At 34.9% G+C, this 27,602-nt stretch overlaps 1 protein-coding gene across 1 annotated transcript in view; it reads left to right on the forward strand.

The window, feature by feature from the left end:
- AP3B1 (adaptor related protein complex 3 subunit beta 1) overlaps window positions 1–27,602 on the forward strand; it is a 246,442-nt gene that overhangs the window by 198,386 nt on the left and 20,454 nt on the right. Inside the window, exons 23-24 of the mRNA XM_057740597.1 lie at window positions 15,340–15,571; window positions 19,868–19,952. Coding sequence (XP_057596580.1) covers window positions 15,340–15,571; window positions 19,868–19,952 — 317 coding nt within the window. The remainder of the gene's footprint in view (window positions 1–15,339; window positions 15,572–19,867; window positions 19,953–27,602) is intronic.

Below are 27,602 nucleotides of genomic sequence, written 5' to 3' on the forward strand. Positions count from 1 at the left end.
CCTCTCAGATCACAGGTCAGCCATTGAAAGATGTATGCAAATCAACATTTATACCATAGACTCCACAGATGGGTTTTACAACACAAGAATTCAGAACAGTACTTTCCAACTAGACATCATAATTACTTTTATTAGTTCCTTGTTACTGCTGCATTACCACAAATTTGGTGGCTTATAACAATGCAGATTTATTATCTTACAGTTCTGGAGGTCAAAGTCCAAAATGGGTCTTACTGAGCTAAAATCAAGGTGTCAGCACAGCTGTGTTTTTTTCTGGAGGCTCTAGGGGAAAATCCTTTTTCTTGCCTTTTCCAGCTTTTAGTAGCTGTCCACATTCCTTGGCTCACGGCCTCTTCTGTCTTCAAAACCAGCAATGACTAAGTTGTCCTTACACTGCATCGCTATGACTCTGACTCTTCTGCCTCCCTCTTTCACTTATGGGATCCATACAGTTACATTGACCCATGCAGACAATCCAGGAAAATCTCATCTCAAAATCAGCTGTTCAGCAATTTTAATTCCCCCCTGCCATGCATCATTACGTATTTATAGGTTCTGTGGGTAGGACTTAGATACCTTGGGGGATCCATTATTCTGTATACCCCCTTCATGTATAGAACCATCTGTCAAATTGTAGACAAATTGGAAGAGTAGGACCGTGACATTCTGGAGGTCATTCTGCCGCAGAGCCAGAGCCCAGCACCACACACAAGCATGTCCTCTTGCATCTTGATGTTGGTGGCACCATGGTGATCACTCACTGTCCCTAGAATTCAGACGGAGCCCTGCTGTGGGGATTATGTCCAGCTGTCTAACGCAGCAATTCTTACTTGCAGCGGTTTAGCTTAACTGTGGTCAGAAACACTCAAGTTAAGAGAAATTTGAAACTTTCAGATCAGTCATATTAACTGTAATGTATCTGTATCTTCCTATTGCTGCCTTTTTTATTGTTAAGTCAGAATTTTTATTTCAAAGTTTTACAAATTTTCATTTATTAGAATCAATTATATGAGCATTTCTCAGTGATTGAAACATTGATTTATCTTGGTAGATAATGGAAACGTCTCAAATGACATGAGTTTTTATGCAGAGATTTTAAAATGTTTTAAAACACACATGTATTGTCACATGTAATTATAGGCACAAATAACTAACTCACTTATGCTATTAAGGCAACAGAGAATCAAAAAGTTATTTATATTTTTTAAAAATCATGCAAAAAAATTATTGTCCAGATTTAGCACTTTGCTGTTTACATGGTGCATAAAAATAAAGTTAAGAAATCATATTAAATGTATTAAGTTAAATAATAGTATGAAAATTAAATTATAAGGGATGTCAAAATGGAATGTGACTAACATCCCTATAGCCGGAGTTGGTCAGGTACAGCTGAATGGACCAACTGGGGCTTGAGCTGAGCATTGTATTATGGTTAATATGTGGTATTTAATTAAGTCATATGATTTATTAGAGAAATCATAAGTAACTAATGATTTAGGCAAATCACAGAACTAACAAGTGAGTCCTTTGTGCAAGACTAGCAAAATATAAGGGTTGTGTTGAAATTTAGAATTAAAGTACAGTGTGTTTGGAGGGCTGTGCTTTTAGATTTTTTAAAGGTTTATTTTTTTCATCTAAGTGTTGTAGATCTAGGAATTCCTGTTCTTAAAATGAAATGACAATTTTCTGAAAAAACCCAACATAAGAAAAAATGAAAAATTGTTTCCTATTTTATGATTATACCCCTGGGGCTAATTCTTTTTTCTTTGGTATGTTATGTGAAAGATAATCAAAGCTAACCTATCTCAAAGCTTTCTGGCCATCAGACTTTGTGCTTTGAACCAAGTGGTTGACTTCATCTTTCTGCTCCCTGCGAGCTAAATAAGGTAAGGAACCCTAAGTATCCACTGCTATCTCCTAGTGGAGTGGAGTCTAAAATTAGGAATAGTGGGCAGAAATAATTGAATAAAACAGCAGAATAGGAGTTAGAGTTAGATTTTGCCGTAAGTTGGATGGAGGGTTAACTCAAGTAGCAGTGGGTGGTAGGATTACAGTTATGGCGCTGGAAATCTTGTAATGACTTAGCTATGACTCCTTTCCTGTTTGCGTGTATCTTCTTCAGCAAATTCTTAGAGAAAACAAACGAAAGGTACCACAACTCAACGAAAAGGTGGGTGGGCAGTATCCTGTGTAGAACTGATACTGTGTTCTTGAAGAGCTGGATTTATTTCTGGACATCAACGTTTTTTAAAGCAATGCATCATTCTCCGTCCAACAAACGCCTGCCACAGCCGATAATATGTTGGCATGTCCATTTTCAGCTTGTAGTACAAAATAAATGAAAGCCAAGGGCATTACAATTGGGAAGGAAGGAGAACTATTATTTAAAAGGCTTTTAAATGATGTCACTATATATTCTTTTAACAACATCCTCTAAAAGCCTTTGAAAAAATAGTCCCTTCCTCCCTCAGTTGTTAGCAAAGACCATGCTGGGGACTGCTCTTTAAAAGGCTGTTAAATGGTGATACTATATTTTTTAACATCAACATCATTTAGAAACCTTTTAGAGGACAGTCCTTTTCACCCACAACTAACAGAGAGAGAAGAAAAAAAAGGACATGGGGGAAGGGATTACTTTTTTAAAGGCCTTTGGATGGTACTATCAATAAATATAGCAATATTGTTTTAAAAGCCCTTCTCCAATGGTGATTCAGCCTTTTGGTATGTACTTTTAACCTCAGGACCCTATGTTATCTGACAGATTGGTGTTTTAATGTTGACTGAAAAGGCAATTTACTAATAATCCCAATAATACCTTTTATTGAACAGCTTAAAAATCAATTTCACATATACAATCTCATTTTATCCTCAGAACAACTCAGTGAAGCAGACAGGATGTGTCTAATTAGCCCCATTTTACAGAAGAGAAAAACAGAAGCTAAGTGAGGTTGTGATTTAGCTAAGTTCTCACTACTAATATATGACTGAGTTGAGACTATAACCCAGGGCTCCTGACATCTGATCTAGTGCCCCATCCAGCTGCCACTGGTTACCTTCATTACTTTTTTTTGTCTTAGTGATATTCTTCAATTGCTCTTTCAACATGTCCAAACGCTGAGTTAATTCCTTATAATTAGTATATAAGTGTCATTCTATAATTTCCGTACTGAAGATAGATATGTCGATGGTACAAGTTTTATTAATACTGTAATCCTAGGACCTCTCTGGTGGTCCAGTGGTTAAGACTCTGAGCTCCCAATGCAGAGGACCTGGATTCAATCCCTGTTCGGGGAACTAAGATCCCACTGCAGCTAGCTGAGACCACACGCCACAACTAGAGAGCCCGCATGCTGCAACGAAGACCCAGGACAACCTAAATAAATAAATAAACAAATAAGTAAATAAGTAAATAAATAAAACACTGTAATCCTGGTGAAGTAAAGAAGTATAAAATATCTCAAAGCGTGGTAGTCTTCCTGTGATGTTAGGGCATTCAGACTTATCTTGAGATTCCTCCTCACATCATAAATGGTGTGTGCTTATGAAATTTTCACTTGAAATCCACTTTCAGATATCTAATTTATTAAATAACTGATAATTTCAAAATCTAATCTCATTTTATTGATTTGTTTTTAGAAGTTATTCTGGTGACTAAGGATACCGATTCATAATTAAAATCATATTCAAAAAGCTCTCCTCGGTTGTTGTTCATCTTTAGAAAGAGGTAATAAATGCTGGTTCTTCCCACTTCCTGTAGGTCTCTTATGGAGAGAGAAAAAATCTCACTAGCTTGTATGACTGACCTTTTTTTCCCCTTTATCGTAAGGAATGCTTTCCGTTTATTGAAAAAGGAATTGTAGATTATTGCTTGACAGAAATGATGCTTAAAAATGTTAAATTCTAATCTTAGTTCTGCTAATGTTTTTCCCTTATGCTAATAAACATTGTCTTTAATGATAATTAAAGAATACTTTCATCTACAAAACACCTTCGTATGTAGTATCTCACTGAATCCTTATAAAACAATCCTACAAGTTAAGTAGTATTACCCTTTATTTTACAAATTCATGCTCAAAGAATTTAAATAACTTTCTTCTTATCAATAACTTGAAGTTCTTCTAACTCAAAATTTAGTGTTTCCTTTCTTACCCCTGCCAGCACTAACTCTACCTGACAAGAAGGAAGCCGTAGCCTTTCTTGCTTCTGAAGAAAAGATGTTTCATATGTCAAACATAAGGATAGCCTGAGAACACATAGACCAGTGCAAGAGTACGAGCACCTGGGCCCCAGTCCTAGGTCTTGATCCAGAAAAATTCATATCAGGTGACTTCACTGAAAATAAAGCTGACTCATAAGAGGCTTTGCTGCCACAGACATGGACTTCAAAGACTCAGAGGTTCCCGTGAAGTAAACCAAGGCGTTCTCCCTATCCCTACCTCCTCACCAAAGAATTTAGAATATTTATGCACAGATGAGGAAAATACACACAAACACACATACATATACATATATACACACACACACAAACACACATACATATACATATACACACACACACATACGTGTATGTGTCAGAAGGAGAGCTAGCTCTGTGGTCACAGAGGACCCATTTCCCCAAACTTGCCCTATGTCAGCAATTCCTCAGCAACTTATGGTTTGTCTGACTGGCATCTATGATGTAAAAAGGACCCTTTTCTTCTTCGTCAGATTCACAGAAAGCGTTCCTGGAGAGACCTGTTATTTAAAATTCAAGTAGTGGTAATAAAACTGCCTTTCCAATTTGTATGTCAACTAAGACATACTTCTTTTCCTTCCTTTAGGACTTCATCTAGATGAGATCCATATCCCTCTGTCTCCTAAGTTACAATTCATTTAAGTGCAGGCAGCGTGGCCGATTTTTATATGCCGTAGACCCATTTGTGAAATGTGTGGAACAGCTACCAGTCCCCTCACATACTTTTATAAAGTACTATTATGTAGCCAGACTTTGAGAATTTCCCTTTGGATCTTGCTGTCCTAAAGTGGATATTTTTTTTCAGCATCACCTCACTCAGAATTCTCTAGAATTCCTTGTTTGACAGAATCATTATTACCAGCAAGATGCTTTGTGTGAAGTTCCCAGATGTTGCATCTAGGCCATTCCCTTTTCATCCTCATGTTCCTGCCTCTTATGAGACCCATTCTGTCTTCCTCTACCCTCTTCCTTTCCTTGTCATTCTCATCTTGGGATCTCTTAATCACTTACCCACATTCAGTGAAGATCTTGGCATCTTCCACAGTCTCTCCAGCCCACCATCCTCCTGGGAGATCTCACTGCGCGTATTATCAGCCCATGCAGTGTGTAACCTCACAGCTTCTTGATCTGTTCAGTTCTAACAACTTTGACCTGTACTAAATTTCAACCACATACTCCGTTATTTCAACTCTGAAATCATGTCTTACTCCCTTTCTTGTGCCTATCATGTTAACATCTTCAGGCCCTTCACTCCTCCAGATTTTCATTTATGTTTAGCCTAGATTTACAACAACCCTAAAAGATAGGTGGCAGTTTCCCCATTTCACAGATGTGAAAATTGAGGTCCCTAGAAAATGAGTAACTTTTTTAGTGTCATAGGGTTAGTAAGTTGCAGAACCAGAGGTTCAGCTCATCTGTCTGGCTTCAAAGCTCAACACTCTCTACCCCTCCTCACTGAGCATATAAGGGAAGGTACACTTTAAGAGAATTATTTTTCCAAGAGCCTGTGGTACGGATTGGAGTGGGAGGAATCTAGAGACAGGGAGGCCAATTTGTATGGGCAAGCAGAAGTAAAAGGGGAGCAGAAGATTGGGAGGGACACCAAATTGTTAATTATGGTTAAACCTGAAGGGATTTTATTTATATTTATATTTCCATACTGTTTGAAATCGTTTTCAATAATCATGCACTTCTTTTGCAATTTTAAATTTTAAAAAATGTTTTAATGTTTTAAGTGTTATTGATGACTTGAACTAAGCGGGTGGTAGACAACAGAAAAGGAGAAGATGAATACAAAAGACATCAAATTTTTCAAGTAATTGTTGGAGGGAATAAGGATGTCAAAGATAATGCCAAGGTTCTGAGCTTGGTTGCAAAGGAAGAGAACACTAACATTTTCTTTTTCATATGTCATTGATATTGTCAGTGAGAAAGCAATAGAACTATTAAGATCAAATGATTATCATATCTATCAAATAACACAACACAATTGTGCTTACGTAAAATGTTCTGGTTCTGATGAAATTTATTGTAACCAATTATTGGAACCTTTCTGCTGAACACTTTGGAAACCAGATTGTTTTGTTTTTATTAGCACTCTTAACCCAAAAGTCGGAGAAGAAATATGAAAAAGAATAGTAGAATATCTAAGAATAATATAACGTATCTGTATCCATAGTTCTGGAACTATTTTTCTATGAAAGTGGTAAATAAAAGTATATACACATCACTTTGGATTTCAGACTTATTAAAAGTAGTATATTGACAGTGAGGCTTATAGGTTTACTTTTGGGGAAGGGAAAGAATAGGATGTTAATATAAAGTAATTTCGTCCTCATCTCAACACCAGTGGATATTGAATATATCCTATACAGGGGTCAGTAAACATTTTGTAAAGGGCAGATAGTAAATATTTTCAGCTTTGCAGACCACAGCCACGCAACTCTGCCATTGTGGTAAAGCAGCCAGAGACAATATAGAAATGAATGAATGTGGCTGTGTTCCAATAAAATTTATTTGTGGACATTGAATTATAATTTCTTATAATTTTAGTGTCACAAAAATGTTATTTTTCTTTTTATTTTTTTCAACCATTTAAAAATGCAAAAACCATTCTTAGCTCACAGACTACACAAAAACAGGCAGTGGGCTGGGTTTGGTCCACAGGCCGAGTTTGCTGGAGCCTGCTTAGTACCACATGTGAAGTAAGGTTCTCATTAAATGTTTGTTGATAATGTACTCAGATCTTTCTGCAAATATGTTGTTATTTATTACCAAAATAAGAGGTTAAAGTCTCATGTTTTTCATAGTATATACTGATGACTAAAATAAAATAAGTAATTAATGCAATTACTTTCTAGACCTAAATTTACATATACAAGGAGGAAGTTATCTTTAGAATTATAAACCATTTATTTAAAGTAATATTTGATGAAAAAGTATTTCTTTGAGTCCTTTGTTTGCAGTTCTAGCTAACAGTTAAGCAAATTTGCCCTTTGCTTTTTTAAATCCTGTACTAGGTACTAGACCCAGTACTATAGATTAAAGATAAAATAGGCTCACTTTCTACAATTTACTGGGTAAATAAGACAGTACTGTAACTTTCTGCATTACAGCTCTTATCAGTTGAGATTTACACTGGTTTAAAAAGTGCTAATTTTAAAGATGAAACTGTATCTGTTTACGACTATTTTCTAGTCTTTTTTTTATAAATCATATACCTAAGTTGATACTGCTGTAAAATAAGCCAAACAAAACTAGATACAAAGAGAGCAGTTTATGTACTGCAGATCTTCATATTTTTGAAGTCCAAAAACAGAATAGATTGATAATACTTAAAAATGATTAAGCGTCTGAATATGGATCAAAGCAAAAAAGACTAGAAGACATTGTTTTCATAATGGAAACAATGGAAGTGTCATCTCTGAAATAGTAAGGCGGATGTTGAACAAGGTTTATTCTTAGGCACTTACTTGATACCCCATGTTTTATTTTCAATTCTAATTTCAATTTTATAATTCAATCATTTTGAACAGCTATGTTCAAAAGAAGTTTTACAACTTTAATCTTAATAATCTCAAAAAAAAGCAGACATGCTATGTCATAAAATAACTATTAGTGACTAGTTTGTATCCTATAAATCTAACTTGAGTTGATAATATGGTCCATTACCAGCTAACTGCACAGAGTATTTTTCATTTTACACTCTTCAGTTACTTTTTAGTGAAGTGTTAAAAAATATGAAGCTTTTCTCCTCTCTAAAATTGCACGCTGTCTGTCTGTTATTAGGGAGATAACAGCTCTTATAAATGTTTCAGTAAGCGCTAAGTAGACAGTTATGTGCACTCTCATTCCACGCTTATTTGCTTACTGTAATAAACTGATAAAATATGTGTGGTTTGTCTCTGTGTATCTACAGGCATCATGAGTCACATAGATTTCCTTTAGAAATAATGTTGTGTCTGCAGAATTGATTGGTTATTTTCATAAACCATCTAAAGGTACACAAATGACTTTTATTATTTAAACATATGCTGTGTAAAGATTTGTAGAGGATTTTCTCACTGTTACTTGATGCATTTTGTTCTGTTAACTCTAGAAGGAGGCTTTTTATTTTAGAGTTATTACAGTTACTGAACTTAATTACCTCCTTAGGAATCATAGTGAGGATAACCCATATCATTTGCTTTAACGCAGCTAAATTTTTAATTCTTTGAACATTAGTAGTTAAATAATGAAATCAAAACCAATGTTTTCAAATATTGTCTTTCATACTATCCTGTTTACACAAGTTTTAATATTTAATGGGAAATAATATTTTTACCTGAACTAGATACTTTAAGAATTAGTATTTGTGTCATAGAAGTCCTTCTGATTATTAAGTTGTTCTCTGTGTGTGCCTTTAAGAAATATGGTATTTTTCATTTATATACAATTATATTCTAGAAAATTTCTAGTCAAGTCATATCCTAAAACCAACAAATATTAATATTGATAATCTCCACTTATCATCACAGTAAGCTCTTTGAAAGACTAATATTTTTAGGAACAGTGTAATAATTGAGCACTCAGTATCAAATAAAGCATAGTTATGACCAACACTCGTGGTATATTATCTGCAAATCTATATAATCACTTAAAGTAGAAAAATTATGTTTTGAGTTCTGAAAATGGGTAAAATTTTGTTTTATAAATTGAACATAAAAGTGGGAAATAAATGAGAGACAGATGATAAACATAAATAAGCAAATTATAGTGTCAGAGAAGGTGTTACGTGGCTGTGGAAAAAGAAAAGGGGGAATCAATAGGAAGAAATGCAAATGGGTTAAACCTTATTAAGAAGGAAACATTGAAGGAAAGATATATCAGAGCTGAGCCATGTGAATATTTGGAGAAAGTATGTTCCAGGAAGAGGGAACCAACGCCAAGGGCCTAGGGGAGAGGATTACTGGTGTGTGCAAGGAGGAGGAAGGACGTTGGAGTGGCTGCAGTGAAGTGAGTTGTGGGTTCACAAGTAACAGGAAATGAGGTCAAAGAAACATAATGGAGCTGGGCCATATGGGGCCTTGTAGGCCTTCATAAGGATTTTTAGCTTTTACTCTCAGTAAAATTGGGAGCCATTGCAGGGTTTTGAACAGAGGGGTGATGTGAGGTAACTTTCACTGATTCATGCTGGCTACTGTGTTCAGTGTGTGCTCTGTAGGATGCAAGAGCAGAAGCAAGGAGACCAACTTCAAGGCTGTAGGAATAATCCAGATGTGAGGTGGTGGTTGCTCAGACCAGGATGGTAACAGTAGAGGTAATGAGAAGTCGTCAGATTTTACTTAGTTCATTCAGACTGTGGATTCCTTCCCTCATCTCTCCCTCAGGTGCCAGCTACGACTTTTGTGTTCTCTTAGTCTACTAAGCCTGTCTCTGTCCGGGCATTTATCATTTATTGTTTGATTTACTTAGTTCTCCCTAAGTAAACAGTAGAATCCTTGAGGACTGGGATACTGTCTTTGTCTTTGAATCATAGTCCTTAATACAGTGGTTGGCACAACTAACTCAATAAATGTTAGTTAGTTGAGCGAATTAATAAGTTAATGATTAGTAGTTACTTTGTGTTTGAAATGGTGGTGATCTTATTGGACAGGGAGCCCTGGAATACCTAATTCTTGGACAAGATCACCTTTCTCCCCAAGATACCCATGGGAGACATAGAAGTCAGGGAACAAAGACTGGCAAAGTGGTACTTTATTATTAGCAGGGGTTTTGCTCTCTAACCGCAATGTAGAACTCCAGTGTGTAGTATGGCCATATCAAGAATTTCTTTTTCCTAATGAAGCTAGGACTAAATAGCCTCGAACCAAAGCAAGCTCTTAAGTTGAACTATAAGAATTCCTGGTTTCCACTCTTTTTTTTCTTTCTCTTTATTTGTTGAGGTATAGTTGATGTGCAATATTATATAAGTTTCAGATGAACAACATAATGAATCACAATTTTTAAAGGTTATGCTCCGTTTTATAGTTATTATAAAATATTGGCTATATTCCTTGTGTCATATAATATATCCTTGTAGCTTATTTATTTTATACAAGTAGTTTGTACCTCTTAATCCCCTACTTTTCTTTTTTATGGCTGAGTAGTATTCCATTGTACATGTATATACCACATCATCTTTATCCATTTATCTGTTGATAGACACTTAGATGGCTTCCATATCTTGGCTGTTGTAAGTAATGCTGCTGTGAACATTGAAGTGCGTATATGTTTTCAAATTAGTGTTTTTGGTTTTTTGGGGTATGTACCTAGGAGTGGAATTACTAGGTAGTTCTATTTTTAGTTTTTTGAGACACCTCCATACGGTTTTCCACCAATTTACATTCCCACCAACAGTATAGGAGGGTTCCCTTTTCTCCACATCCTCACCAACTTTTGTTATTTGTGTTCTTTTTGATGATAGCCATTCTGACAGTTGTGAGGTGATATTTCATTGTGGTTTTAATTAGCATTTTTCTGCTAACTAATGATGTTGAGCATCTTTTGATGTGCCTATTGGCCATCTGTATATCTTCTGTGCCTATTCAGGTCTTCTGCCCATTTTTTAATTTTTTTTTTTTTTTTTATGTTGAGTTGTATGACCTGTTTATATATTTTGGTCATATATTTTGCAAATATTTTCTCCTGTTCAATAGATTGTCTTTTCATTTTGTTGATGCTTTCCTTTGCTGTGCAAAAGCTTTTAAGTATAATTAGGTCCCTTTTGTTTACTTTTGCTTTTATTTCCTTTGCTCTCATTCATCTCTTTGATCTACAGAATTGGCAGATCCATATGGTTCAGTCTAATCAGATGCCATAGCTGAGTCTCACCATGATGTATCTACTAGGGCTTTAGAAAAAGGAGCGAGAAAGCACATTCTCCCATTAGGAGTTTATTTCCCAGTCCCCCAATTAGTGTCCTGAAATTGACTAATGCTGAGTAGTAGTGGAGTTGGGGGAGTTAAATGATAGAAACCAAATTTGAACTAGATTAAGCAAAAAAAAAGAAAAGGGGGCGGGGGGGGGAAGTTGCAGGAAGGAATGCTGGAGTGTTTCACAGAAAACTAAGCTTCACAAAGGATAGGAATATGTCAGCTTCGAGAACCAAATAAACCAAACATACCAGCAGGGCTCTCTGTCTATCACCTGTACTTTGCTTTATTTCTTCCTGAGCAAAATGGCAGGAAATGTGACCACAGACATTAGAGTTTTAAATCTCAGAATTTTAGCCACTGGAGAGAAACTGGCCCAGCTTCCCAAGTCCCAAATCCAAAACTCCTGGGAAACAGACTCATGAGGCCAGGTGTCCATTCCTGAACCAGTTAATGTGGTCAGATCATGAAGTAGTATAAGAACATGCCAGCTTCATCAAGAACTGAATGTGGCAACGTTCCTAGAAGATGGTAGGATGTGTTGAGCAGACAGTCCCATCTGTAACCACCACAGGGTGGAACACTTGGGAGAAAGCGCCTTCAAAAGACCAGCACTTAGCTTTGAACCAGATAAAAGCAACCCTGCACCATTGAATTCTGTTTCCTAGGTGTCTGTCCTACAACTTACTTGATACTTTGTTGTCAGCCATCAGAACACATCATGATACATCAGAAAGGCACAGAAACAGTTAACCAGGTCATAACATCAACTTTTATAAAGGAAAGTCAAAAGAAAAAAGTAGCTTCCACTATATACAGTAAAATTCTCGTTAGCAAGCACGCTAGCCCAGGTGGTGCCACTGTACACATTCCAAAAAGCACCTTTGAATGTAAACTGGGTTTTTAGCTCATATTCACCTCTCAGTCATTTACTACTGCACAGCTGCACATAATGTCCTGCTCAGTGTTAACTTAGCTGTTTGAAGTAAGTGGATCTGGGAAATGTTGAGTGACCCCTCCCCCCCAAAAAATGGGTATCAAGAACTACGAAGGGTATGAGATGTTACCCCACTTGCAGGCTAACAAGTTAGCCGGAGACAATTTCATGGATACTTGTAGAAGGCCCCAGACTCCTGTGTTAAAGACAAAGGACAGTTTATTACTCACACCAATAGCAGTAGCCAGGGTAACATCATTCTTGTCACTTCTCTGAGCCCCAGTTTTCACAGGGTGACACCATGAAGGCCAGGTAATGACTGCACGTGCAGTCTGTTGCTTTAGAGGAGAGGATCCTTAGCATAGACGATCCCAACCTTTCTTAAGGGTCTGTTGGCAAACCTTTCCAACCTTTGCCCCAGAGGGAGACACTTAACCTGTTTCCAAAGACTGTTTGCTGTACATCCTGGGAAAGATTTTGCTCAGAAGATGTACAGACTGTGAGAGATCTGTGGAGAACTGTTCCTCAATAACAGGGGAAGGGGAGGAAGGAAGGAAGAATGTAACGTTTATGCCCTTAGAACAGGGGTCAACCAACATTTTTCTGTAAAGGGTTCAGATAGTAACTAAGTTAGGAATTGGAACTACTCAGCTCTTCCATTGTAGAGCCAAAAGGCAACCGTCCATAATATGTTAAAGAACAGAATGGCTGTGTTCCAATGAAACTTTATGAAACAGGCAGAAGGTCATATTTGGCTTGTGGGCTGTAGTTTGCTGAGTCCTACCCAACATGATCTGTTTTGTTCAGACCTGTTAAGCACCTATCTCTTTTCTTAAACCTAAACCCTCATTTTCACAGCCCCAGTCTAGGTCATATTTTTAATTAATTTACCTTTTACGTTTTTTGTTAACATTTAATAAAATAATTGTTATCTGTGAATTGTGAAGTCAGAAAAGCCACTCGCAGTATTTAGCATCTTAGAATATAAGCAGCTGCAGATCATATCTATGTTTCTGGAATAAACGTGATCTGATGTACAAAATGTTGAACTAAATTTTTGCTTTCTTGTCAGGATTAATTGTATTACATATGGAAACTGACAAAGTATTTATGGAACCTATTGGTTTTATTGAACAAAGTATCACCTATATAGTTTAGATATTGGAGGAGAGTCGCTAAGTATGACTTGTATGAACTTAGAAAATAGGTGAAAAAAGCAATCAAATATTTTCAGTCAGCCCCTTTCTGTAGTTAAAAAAGTAAGTATTATTACCCCAAAGTGCCATTTATGAGCTATGTTTTGTGAAAGAAAACATAGGCCTCTTTGCATTATCATAGATAAGCTTTGAGGATTGTTAGGGAGGACCTTTCTTACTTGTTAACTTCATCAGAGAGTGCTTCTTGAGCTTGGTTGAGTGTGGAAAGAGTGTGTGGTGAGAATTACACTGGTTTTCTTCCTTTGCACATCCCTTAGCATTGTTTTAACTATTACAATATAAGTGCAGAATTTTGAGACAAAGTAGAAAACAAAACAAAACAAAAATATTTGGACCACATGTCCCAGGATTAGATTGAGGGAGAGAATCAATAAACCAACTAAGACAAGTTGATAGCTCTTAAATGACTTAAGGCATACCTTCAAAGAACCTTATATGATGTCTAGAGTGCTAATTCCTGGTTGGTTGTAATCCAGACTCCTACTTCTGTTCTGCTTCTCTCATGGTACTCTACACTTGTCTCTCTCCAACTTTACCATTTTATGTACATGATATTTAACTCTTGGATTTTTGTTGATGAGTTTTGAATTATTAACATTATTATTAAGTTTTTTAGGACTTCCCTAGTGGTCCAGTTTAAGTCGCTGTGCTTCCATTGCAGGGGGCATGGGTTTGATTCCTGGTTGGGGAATGAAGATCCTGCATGCTGCTTGGCATGGCCAAAAAACCATTTTTCTTAATAAATAAATAAATAAATAAATAAATAAAAGAAAAAAAGAAGTTTTTTATGTCATCGGATGTCAGTGGCATAGTGAACATGTTGAATAGGTTAATATGTACTCTCACAATTATAATAGGAAACCAAGTTTAGGAGAGGACACTTATTAGGAAAAAAATCTTGATTAGACCTGTTTAATTACAAACAGATTTTTTTTTTCTTAAAGCTTACCCATGTCAGGTCAAGCCACATGCAACACTTTGACTTTGAATGGAAAGATAGCCACCATATGATTTTAGAATGGACTGTGTGTCTTCACTTAATATGCTTCTTCTGATTCCACTCACAATTGAATTTGACTAAAAGAGTCTAAAGTTCAGTAGAAGGATAAACAGATGATTAGCCAAGAAAATATTGGCGGGGTGGGTGGAGGAATAAGAGATGCTTTGTTTTGCCAACGAATTCAATCATATTATAGGGCTATAAGAAATAAAAGAGTGTGGTACTGGTTTACCAGCTCCATCAGGTTCAAAAATGTCCCCAAGTAAATAAATAATTAGAATGTTTGCATTTACAAATCATTGAGGAAAAGCTAATCATTAAATCATGTACAGATGATTTAAGTATTTGGAGAAAAATAATTACATATAGCGTAAATATACCTAAATCAGTTCCTCATGAATTAAAAACTTAGAATCATGAAAACTCTAGAAGAAAATGTGAATAGTTATCTGATTTCAAGGTAGGGAAGATCTTTTTAATCATTAAAGCAAAGGAAGAACCACCTTAAAAAGGAGGTCGTAGTCTTCAGTTTACAGTGAAAGAAATTCAGGGTGAAAAAAGTTTAAAGGAGTCAGGATTGGAAATGAAAATATAAGATGTATATTATAGACAGATTATAATATCTTATAGTTTGAAAGCCCAAGAAAATCAAATGACAAATTATTAAAACTAATAAGAAAATTGGCAAAATGTCCAAATATAGTGTACCTAAGAAGAAAACAAAAAAGTTAATAAACTCTTAAAAGAAAGTATATTTATGTAACTGAGATTATTCTTTTTTTACATATAGATTGTCAAAATATTTTAATATATGCCTGTAGAGTACAGAAGAATTTTAATACCGTTTTGAAGGCATTTACTTGACATTTTTATGGAATTTCTGACTTCATATCTATGTGTGTGATATCCTACTAATGTCTATTATTGTGTTTTATTTAATACTTTAGGGAAAACAGGAGTTAAATGTTACAAATTTTTGCATATTTTTTAAGAATAACTATATTCACTAATTTACTTTTTTTTTTTTTTTTTTTTTCATTTTTTTCATTGTGCAATAGGTCAGTACTCCTGTCTTCATACCAGTGAAAACTCATGTGCTGCTTCATCGGATGAGTGGGAAAGGACTAGCTGCCCATTATTTCTTTCCAAGACACACTTGCATTTTTGGTGATAAGATGGTCTCTGTGCAAATAACATTGAAAAATACCACTGATCGGAAGATAGAAAATATCCACATAGGGGAAAAAAAACTTCCTGTGGGCATGCAAATGCACGTTTTTAATCCAATAGGTAAATATTCATTTTCATTTAAAATTTTAATCAACTACATTTGATAATGAAATGTGTTCATTTTAAAAATAAAGTAGAATACATATTATTTTATTGAGCATTAGCAAACTCCGTTTATATTGGTTTTTCCTTTTTAAACCGAATTACTCCTGTAAGATAAATAAGATAAATACATGCCCTCAGTGAATGGGGTGCCAGCAATGGTAATACCAGTGCTGATAAAAGAATGGGTCTGGAGAATTAGAGTTGCCTCCCGTTTTTCCTCTCTGCGTCAACTCCCCCCCACTCCGCTTCCTGGTCAGCGTCATTCCCTGCATGATTTTAAGTCTGCCTTTTGGATATGGTACCTCCCATATCTCTCCTTCCCCGTTTCCCTTCACATTCCATAGATTGAAAAGTGAAGGGAGCAAAAACTGAGAGGGTGTATACCATTCTGTTTGTCTTCCTTTCCATACACAGGAGGTAGAATAGCCCACAGTATGTTACTGGTATTTTTACGTGTCATGTTTTTTAATCTGTTGCCACTATTTAAAAATCAGTATTTTTTTTACATTAAAGAACAAACCCAGAAATCTCACTGTTCGTGGATAAAGCACAAGATTATGGCTGTACTGGTGCTTTTTTCCCCACCTGCGGCACAACTAGCCAATGCCAAGCCGGCTGCCCCTTCCATGCAGCATGTGCTTTCCAGGCTACCTCAGTGCTCGTTACATCATACTGTCTCTCCAGCTGTCATCCCCTTCCATTTTTTAAGTATTTTTTGAAAAATACACCTTTTAAAAATTAAGTGTAACAATTGTATGGCTAAATTTGAGTTTAAAATACTGTAATAGTTAGAATGTCTATCTCTGTTTTCGTTTTGTGTAAGTCCTGCACAAAACTGTAGGCGGCAGTCCCACAGTTTAGTCGGGGGAAGCTTCAGGCAGAATCTTAATTTAAAGTGATATAAGGTTTATGTCATTTAATCCTTGAAATATTACGATCAGAAAGCTCCAGGTAGTTCCTTTTTATAATACTGTAGCTGAGCAAAGCCTTTTGACCAAGTAACTCTGTCTTCTTTTCTCATTATTTCCTATCATATAGCTATTCTGTTTTTCCCCATGTTTGCCTGAGTGAGCTCCTTCACATTGTTGAATTCTCTCCTGTCATTTTCATGAGTCATTCAGTAAAGTCATTCTTTGAGCTATATTTTTCCACAAAGATACAAAAAATTCCTGATAGATGAAATATGATAGACTTTTATAAGCAACCGAAGTAGAGAGAAGTATTGTTAAAGTAAGTTGATTTCAGAACCCACTTAATACCCTTTTTAAAAAAATTAGTTGACACCATTTAAAAAATACAGCGTCCTGATTTTTATTGAATTATTTTACAAAGTTAATATATTGCTAAGGAATTAAAGAATATCCCAATTTGTGTTGCTTTTTATTGCTTGAAATCCAGCTTTTTTTACCTGGTTAAAAAATTAATTTAGTTTAAAAAGTGTCAAGCAGCTGATATATGCATTGTCTGAAGGTTGAAAATGTTATCCAAAGGTTAAAACAGTAGAACAGTATTAACATTTCTTTGAGCTGGCATAATGAGTTGATGAGTTGACCTTTTGTTGGCCTATGTAGAATAGAAGAAATAAATATAATAAATTTCATAGTATGGCCTTAACACCAAAATAAAATGAGTGTATGCCATTGCCTCAGTACTAGTAGTAGGGTTTCTTTCCTTTCCTTTTCTTAGGCAAATTTTTTGACTGTAGTGTTTCATTTGTTCTGTTGGCATTTATTGAATACCCCCAAGATACAGAGTTCTTTCCCATGCAGTATGTATTTGTATGTAATGCCCCTAGTCTCTTTCATCAATAGGTAACAGGAGAGTTCAGAGTCTATCTTAATTAGTCCTTAATTAGTCCAAAAAATCTTAAGAATGCAACAGAAAACAATTACTACATTTTCATTTTTTTGTGAAATAAGGGAAGCAAGATATTTGTTTTATTTAATAAGCACATATGCATATGTTAAGGAGTTCAGCAGCATATTTGTCACCAGTTTGTTCTCTTTTTCTCTGTAATATGAGATGACTTTTGTCAGAATTTTGCCCTGCCTTTAGTATGAAACTGGATTCCTTGCAAGAATATTAGGAATAAAGTGCCATTTTTCTCAAAAAGATCAGGCACATGTACCTGAGATTTAAAACATACACACGCACACGCACACGCACACGCACACACGGTAGCCCTAGGCTCTCTGCACTATATTCAGTAACTTTGTGTTAACGGTTGACAAGTTTGAGTTCAGCTCAGATTTCACTAGTTACTGTACAACTGTCACATCAAAGTAGATGACATCCTGTGTGATTTCATTTTTCATTATTAATGGTGTGCTGTAATAGAGCCAATATTTTTCAGCCATTTCTATGTAACCCTCTCATGTATGTTGCAGTGATCCAGAAGCAGTATTCAACTACAGACACCTGATTGAATAAACTTTTGTAATGTGGTAGGCTTCAAATATTATAAAAATCTATTATATGAATAATTTTATGCTGATCACTTTGCTCTTGAAGCATTCATATAATAAAACATACCATTGATCATGAACTATCCTCCAGAATTAGTATGGCACTAAGCTCACAATTATCTTAAGACTGAGGACATTATGAAACTGTGTCAAACAGTGCCATATCAAGGCATCTTGAGAACTGTCACTTTGTCAAGTGGAATATGAGAATACATGATGTAGGGAGATCTAAGTCCCGAATGCCATCATGCTTTGGAGATGACAGCATTTGCTACCAATGTGGTGTCAGCTGCAAACAAGACCAAACCCCACTATATCTGTGGCACAGAAGAAAGCATTAAGGATTCATTGAAGAATAGCTTTGAGCAATAAGACTGACGTAACTGTGAACTGATAAGGTGTAGCTTTAGGAGAAATGCAAGAAAAATATTATTATACTTATTTACAGTAAAGCCTATTTGCCAAAGGTTAGGTAGCGAGTCTTCTGGTACTTACATACCTGGTAAATGTTAAGTTTATCAACAAATGAAATTCAGACTGGAATCAGCAAACCAACTAATGAACAAGCAAACCAATAACACTTTAAAAATCAGCATCAAACAAGCATCTTCTTATAATGCCTAATCTTCATGGAGCCTTTGAGATATAAAAATACTTTTTAATATCTTAAGCTTATTGAATTCTTTTGTCCTATCTGTACCATTTTTTCTGTAATGGTTAGCATTAAGTGGCAAGTTATATCTATCAATAAGGCCTAGAATAATCACATATTGCTAAAATATAACTACATCTAATAATATATACGCAGAAGAGATAAAGCTAAATATAAAGCTAGTGTACAATACAACTGCAGTTATACTAGAGACTTTAAGCAAAGTAGAAATCAAAAGTGAATGGTTTCTATTTAAATATGAAATATATATAAATATTTACACTAAATAGGTATATGTTTAAGATCCCTCGTTATTCTATTGTACAGCATCACACTTTGACTCTGGAATCATAAGCAGAGTAAAGTGGTGTTATTGTCTGTCTTGAGTTTTATCATTATCAGCTGAAAAACACCAGTATTGTATATTGAAACAATTATTTCCCACACTTGATTAGTTGATAGATGAAACTTCAGAAATTACAAATCTATGAAATGTCACTTTATTATTTGTTTTTTTCAAAATAACCTAATCTGCTACTAAATTTTCTTTCAGTAATTCTTTGAATAATGCAATTAGACTTATTTGGGTTTCTGTAATGCCAGTTGTCTTGGTTAATGTCTGAGGACAACAAATTAATTTCTTCTTCCAGCTTTGCTTTAATTTGCATGTTTTAAATTTTGGATTTTTTTCCTCAGTGGAAATTTAGAACATTATTGAAAATTTACTTTTTATCTAGAGTAAATATTCATAGTTTTAAGTACAAAATCTCTTAAAAGCACCCAGAATCTGTTATAGTTGTTCCAAACAGGAAAACATTTATTTCCTTTTCACCTTCAATGCCTGTAAAGACAATATTGTAAAACCTGAAATTTCTCAGGCTGAGATATATTTCTGAAACAGACAGATACAATATGTTCATTGAAGTATGCGCAGAATTAAGTTGTGAAGAAAACCTTCAAGTGAAATTACTTTATAATTTGCTTTAATACTCTTAGTTTGAAATTATCCATATAAGCCATCAGTAAATTTGACTGTTTTAACCAGACTACAAACGTTACATAAGTTTTTAGTGTTCAGTTTGCCTCTTTTTCACATCCTCTGTGTTTTCATGTCCAAATTATCTTATTTCCTAGAATCTCTTGAGCCTGAGGGATCCATTACTGTTTCAATGGGTATTGACTTTTGTGATTCCACTCAGACTGCCAGTTTTCAGTTGTGGTAAGTTCAATTGTTCTTCTATATTTCATGTTACTGTAAGTAATAGCAGATTAAAATCAAGGCTTTCAACAGCTTTTTCTTTGAAAGAGAAAACATTTACACAAATGTGCTTTTCTTTGGGAATGTTTAGACTGCCATGGAATAGTTGGACAAATTATGTGCAATATATGTATTTTTTGTATTTGTTACACAGATGGCCATTACAATCTGCCATATGTGGTTGAACTTAATAGTTTGTTGGTTAAAGTAAGAAGCTACTGTTAAATAATTTTTTTTGTTTATCTCTACGCTTTTGGAAAATTTATGAGAAAATTCATGAGGAAAACTCAGGAGAAATTAAAAACTTTAACAATATTGTTGGCTAGCCCAGAGAAGGTATCTTCTGAAACATTTTATATGTTCTCTCAAACCTCTTAAGTGGAGAATTATTCTGTCAGTACCAAAAACCCATACATTTTTCCCTTTTTACTTTAATTTACAAACTGCTTTTGATAAAATTCAAAAGAGAACATGTATCAATTGGCAAAGGTTTCATAGGTGAATACTATTCAAAAGGGCTTTTCTAAGATTGGGTTGTTTCATTGTTATTGTTTTATATAATGTTTTATATATTTCTGATGAAATCCAGAAACGATTAGCAAACTAATACAAAGCTATATTCATGTGTCTTCAAGAATTATCTTTGAACTCATTTTGTATTTTTCTGATCTAAGATATGATTTGTTATTTTGATTTGAAGTTGCTTTGTGCTTATTCTGAGAAGATTTGAAACATTTTATTTAAATATTAGCTCGCTTCTAACAGAATTTGTGATGATAAAAATCTCCAGGTTTAGGAAATAGACACTTTTAAGTAAGTTTATAGGCTACATATAGTGAACCTTTCTTTTTCATATACCTTTTCAGTTTACCAGTAATTCAGGCCTAATATTATACCATTTGTTGCTGAGACCCTGCAGTGATGAATATGAGCGATGCAGCATAACACATTGATTTTATGCAGATCATCACCTTTATGTTTTGGGAGGTCTGCTATATTAGTGATATATAAAAACTGATTACTTTCCCCCACATTGCCTAGTAATTGTTTATTATTTTTCTATTAGACAAACAACACAGATCAATATTACTGAGCACAAGACTATGAGTAACATCACTCTAAGTAGATTTGCCTCCAGAGGTATATTCATTTTAATGATTTCGACAATGTGAGCCCAATGACAAAGCTTATACACGAAGTTAGGGCAAAATTAAGAACTAAAAAAATTCTTCTTTCTTTTCAATTTATATAAAAAACCTTTTACATTTCTATGCAGTGAGGGGCTTTTAAAAATATTTTTTCATTACAAAGATTTTCTCCTTAGTCCATTAGACGAGATTTGCATCTTGTTTTTCACAATTAACTAAGTCGCTTTAGGGGTAAATACTTAGGTAATGTTTGATTTTTATCTTACGTTTTGAAGTGTATATGAACAGTTTTTTCTCAATTTCTCTTAAACTAATTATAGGAAAATGATGGATTTATTTTAGATAGAAAACAGCCTTAGCTATTACAAGCGTTTGCATTAACATGTTTTTCTGTTGTGAAGGTATGAATTAGTTATTTATTTTAGATTTTTTATTAAGCACATAAGCACACTAGATCAAAAATTATTTTTGTGTGTGTTCCAAAAAGAACACTTTGTCTTGCATCAAATGTAATTGATCCTGAAGCAGTGTAATCACAATTACTCACTTTCTTAATTGGCCTGCCCAAAATCAGAAAATGGAAACCGATCGACAGTGTTTAAATCAATAGCTTCATAGTAGTGCTAGTGGGGGTAGGGAGATAGTGGTAATGGGTAGATCAATTGGTCTTAGATGCCAATCACTGACTGTGCCTTTTGCATAGTAAGTAGCACTTTTTGCTTAGTGATATGCTGTATTAGTCTTGGTAGTTCAATAAAAAGGGAAAAAAAGAAAGAATGCCTGATATTGAATTTTTTCCTCAAAATACATTGTACAAATCAATACATAAAATTATGGGTAATAAGAGCATATTTGATAGGAAGCCTTCAGAAACGCTGAGACCGTGAACTATGAGCCTTTCAGGTACACTTCCATTTATGAAAAGAAAAGGAGCAAAAGTAAAATGATCCCACTTTAGCTTCTAGGTAAATTCTCTGTATCATTATAGTTATATGATGCATATATAGATAGATAAAGCTATTGTATATAGCTATATAGTTATATGGATACTTGATAAGTATTAATGTCTCTTTTTTTGCTTCGCATTTTAAATGGTCATCAAATTAAGTCCTTGGTTAAATTTATTGAGATTGAAAATGTGTATAATATACGTAAATATATCTCTCTAAAAGTAGATGCGGTGCATACGCAGGTCTCATCCTTGTGATCAGCAGATATTAATGTATTAACTAGGTTGGAAAATTATATGGCTTGGCTCACTAACATCCACCCCTCTTTTTGCCCAAAATCCATTAAAAAAGACTGAAAACACATTCTTTAATAGAAAATGAGCACTAAAAAGAGAAAGAGTGCTATTAGCTGACCAGAAATTGTGAAGAATTATTGGCAGTTAGAAAGCAAATGGGAACAGATAAACAATAACAGAGAAAATAAAAACCACAGAGCAAAACACTCATGGGAGAAAACTACTATAATGGTAAGAACAAGTCTGGCAGAATATCAAACACAAAGTGAACAAGTGAAAAGAAAAGTTAGGGTAAGACAGTATTAGGGAATTAAAGAACTGCTTCCAGCTCCCAGTTCCCCAGCCTTGCCCCTAGCAGCAGGCAGCATACACATTTAATCAGAGACCTAAGAATTACCCTGTGAAGAAAGTGAACAACTACTTGCCCGGGAAGGACTTTTGGTGAGGATGTGGGGGCATAAGAAAACAGTGGGGGTTGAGTTTATAGGAAGGAGGCAGGATGGTCAGAGATGAGATGAAGTGCAGTTCTACGCAAGAGAATGATATTCTCAAGTCGTCTACCACTAGGGTAAAGCCAGTCTTATGTCTGTTGGTGGCGAGATAAGGCCATTGCCTACCTGCCTCCCAATTTCTTGACCATGTAACCAGTCATGTCTCACCCACTTAAGAAAACTCCAGCCAGCCCGCAAGAGGAGAGGAAACCCATAGAAATAACACCCACTAACATGTATCGAGCAGTAGCTGTGTGCTAGGCACTGTTCTAAACACTTGCATTGTGTGTGTTAATTTACTTAATTCTCAAAACATTCCTATGAGGTGAGTAGTATTATTATCCCATTTTAGAGGTGAATAAACTAAGGCACAGGAAGAAAACTTGTCTAAAATCTTATAGCTCATATGCAGCAGAACTTGCTTTGTTTGTTAACTAAACCTAATCCTTCATTATAAATATAAATGGACAGTTTAGGATGACCAGACTTTTGAGGGAAAGCATCAGTGTGAAAGGGAAAGCTCCAAATGACTTACAAAGACTTACCAATCATGAAGCGAGCAATTTGAGAAACAGAAGAGATATCTTTAAAAATTACAACTAGGGGCTTCCTAGGTGGCGCAGTGGTTAAGAATCCGCCTGCCAATGCACGGGACATGGGTTCGATCCCTGCTCCAGGAAATCACACATGCCGCAGAGCAACTAAGCCCATGTGCCACAACTATTAAGCCTGTGCTTTAGAGCCTGTGAGCTACAACTATTGAGCCCTTGTGCCACAACTACTGAAGCCCATGTGCCTAGAGCCCGTGTTCTGCAAGAAGAGAAGCCCACTGCAATGAGGAGCCCGTGCACCACAACGAAGAGTAGCCCCCACTCGCCGCAACTAGAGAAAGCCCGTGTGCAGCAACAAAGACCCAACATAGCCAATAAATAAATGAATAAATTTATTTAAAAAAATTACAGCTAATATATGATTCAAGAGAACACTATAGCTGTAAAGCAAGAATATATTGCTTACTTTGAGAAGGAGTAGACAATTTAAAATGTATTCTTGGAAATCTAAAAACATAAAAAGCCAAAAGGAACTCAGTAGGTGGATGGTAGACTAGAATAGCTGAAGACTGATTGAGTATTCCATAAGAGGGAGTCAGTGAAATCAACTGGAATAGAAGGCAGAAAGACAGAGTTGGAAAATACAAAAGAAAAGTTAAAAGAATCAATTCATCTAACAGGAGATATAAAAGGAAAGGAAAGAAAAGAAACAATGGAGAAAAGAAATAATTAAAGAAATAAATTATAGGAGAAAATTTTCCCAAGCAAAAGAAATATACAAGCCTTCAGTTTGAAAGGACCTATCAGAGGCCAAAGTCAGTGAATGTGAACAACTAGCAAAAAGGCCACATCCTGATAGAATTTTTAATAAGGAGGAAACCACTCTAGTATCTTCCAGAGAGGAGAAGAAAATCAGCTTACCTAAAAATGAACAAGAATGTGAATGGTATCAGATTTCTTATAAATACTGTCATCAGTTCTGGTGACCAGAAGGCAAGGGACATCCTTTAAATTTTTGAGGCAACGAAGTAGACATTTTTCAGACGAGCAAAGCTTTCATTGATTTACTCCCCAAAGACCCTTTCTTAAAAGGATTACTCAAAGATATACTATAGTAAAAAAATGTTTAATCTGTGACAGAGAAAAACAGAATAAAAAATAGACAGGGAACTCTACCTGTAAAATCCGTCAATGTGTAAAAATAATTGTTCATACGTAATATAAAAACTAAACTTTAATAATCTGGAACCAAAATCTCAACGTGGACGAGTATGAGGAGGAATGATGGTGTTTTTGTCATGCTTGGCAGGAGGATAGATTGACGACAGAAAGAAGTTTAAATATGTTAAAACGTTAAAGCTAACCCCTAAATTAAAGAAAATATGATGTATTATAACCTCCAAATGACTAAAGGGAAGAAGAAAAGGAATGCTTAAAACTTAACTAGTTTAACAAAGCAGGAAAGGAAAAAAGCGTCATAAATACAAAACAAAAGATGACTGGAAGGGGCCATACATACTGGTTATCAGAATTCACGTCAATAAGTTTAATTTCACTTGTATAAAATATGTAAAGACACAGTTCAAAGTATGCTATTTATAAGAACCCCACCTGAAAGAGGATGGCACAGAAAAATTGAGAATAAAAAAGAAGTTTATGTGTGTGTGTTTATTATCAGACATACAAGTTACCTGTCACCACATGAAATATCAGAAGCATTCTCTTTAAGTCAGAGAAACAAAGCAAGGTTACCCTCTCTCAACACTATTTCACATTTTTATGGAAGTTCTAGCCAATACAAAAAGACAAGTAAAAATAGTTAGAGGTATAAATCCTAGAAAAACACAAAATTATCATTTTTATTCAATATGTAATTACCAACCCACAAAGTCTTAGAATCAATAGAAAATCTATTATTTAAGCTAATGAGTTTAGGACAGTGGTACAAATCATTATGTGAAAATCGTTAACATTTCTATATAGTAGGAATGACCAATTTTAAGACATTATGAATAAAATTATTCTATTTACAAGAACAACAAAAGGAGTAAATTAACAAGAAATATATGATACCTATATAGGGAATTTTTTTAAAAACCTGAAGGCTATAAAAAGAAGATATAAGTAATACAAATACTAGGTTTCCTAAATGGGAGCTAGTAGTCTCCCTCAGGTTAGTCTTCAAATTCGATGCGATTCTCTGCTAAACTCCAGTAAGGAATGTGACAGATTTTTAAAATTCAACTGGAAAAAAGAATGTCCAAGAAAAATCCAAATAAAAACTTAATGAAAAAGGCCTTTCTCAATAATAACTTCAAAATACTCTTTGAAGTCACAAGAATATTTTTCTTCATTGTAATTGGCTGTTGGCACAGGAATCAGTGAAACAAAACAGAGAATTTAGAAATTTTGAATATCATAAAGGTGACAGTTCATATCAGTGGGGAAAGAACAGACCGTTCAGTAAATGGTGTGAGAACCATTCTCTGGAAAAAAATAAAGATATCTTCCTCCCCCAGATTACTCCAAAATAAATTCCAGATGGATTTATGATTTAATCATAGAAACGATAAACGTGTCTAGAAATAATATAGACAAATATTTTTATACTCTTTGGGGGCAAAAGTCAAGCAAGACACAATATCCAGAAAGATATAAAGAAAAATTGACAGGTTTGACTATTAAAAATTTTAAACTTCTCTACAAAGAAGAAAAAATAGATACCATAACAGGTGAGAGATAGTGAAAAAGTATTACAGCATATTTAGTAGACAGAAGTTTAGTAACCAGAATATATAAAGAACTCTCACAATCAATAAAAAGGAATCTAATATAAACGTGAAGAAAGGTTTAGAATAGTTCATTTATAGGAAAAAAACCACGTGGCCAATAACAATTATATATCCAGCATTAGTAATAGACAGGGAAATAAAAAAAATTTCACCCATCAGATTTGCAAAATTTTAAAATAATTTTAATATCTGACAAGGAAGGTACAGGAAAACACGTATTCTTGTTTACTGTTTGTGGGACTTCAAGTTGGCACCACTTTTTTTTAGGTCAGTTTGGCAGTATTAAATACTAAATATTCATACTCTTCAACTTAGTGATTTCATTTTTAGGTTATCAAGCTTGGGGAGATCTTGGTGCTTGTGGTGAAGAAATAGATCTATCCAAGGGTATTAAGTAAGCATTGTTTGTAATAGAGAAAATTTGCAAATGAGATTTGATGCGGAAATACTTAAATAAATTATGATACATCCCTATTATGTATGTAGGTGTAGAGTATCTACTGTGCATTAAGCACTAAACTGGGTAATGATATTTCATTTAATCATTAAAACTAGCCTGCGAGGTTAAGTGCTATTTTTCTCACTTCATAGATAAGGAAACTTGAGTTTCACAATGGTTAGACTACTTGTACATTTCTCTTACCTGGAAGATTTACCAATTTGGATCCTAGGAGTCTGTGAAATGAGATTATATGTAATACAAGTATATGCATTACAGTTAAATGTAGAACAGGTAGAATCTTGTGTTAAACTCTTACCATCTGATCCCATGTAATTAGGCTATTTAGAGCTACCCAATAATAGTACTTTTTGATCTGGTAAACTGTTAATTCTGTTAAATTTACATCTGTCATTACTCATTTTCACCATTCCCCTGTCCATGTCAAAATATCTGTGTTTAGCCCCATGTTCAACCAAAGATGAGAAGAAAAAGCTGGACAGAAGAAAAGAAGAGCTATAAGGAGAGAGACGCGAACAGTAGAAAAGGATAAAATATTTAAAAGAAGGGGCATAGAAAACTACGGAGGACATCCTAGAATACTAATATAAATGAAAGTAAAATTTCCCCAAAATAAAGAGGAAACATTCCATCTTACTCCCTGCTAAGCCATACCTTGCTTAGAAGCTGAGAATGGCTTATAAAATGTTATGTACTAGTTATATTAATTAGATTTTACATTCAGTTGTGTGTAACAGAAACCCAACTGTAGTGGCTTCACCAAGTAGGGGTTTTTTTTTTCTCCTGGTACAAGAACAGCACAGGTCAGCAGTTAGGAGCAGCTGGAGTAGCTCCACAGTGCCTTCTGGTATAAGGTCTTTCCAACTTTTTGTTCCGTAAGCTAACTTCATCAGCACGTGCCAGTCATCCTCGGGGTCATGAGA

Source organism: Hippopotamus amphibius, chromosome 1 (assembly GCF_030028045.1).
Source record: "Hippopotamus amphibius kiboko isolate mHipAmp2 chromosome 1, mHipAmp2.hap2, whole genome shotgun sequence".
NCBI lineage: Eukaryota > Metazoa > Chordata > Mammalia > Artiodactyla > Hippopotamidae > Hippopotamus > Hippopotamus amphibius.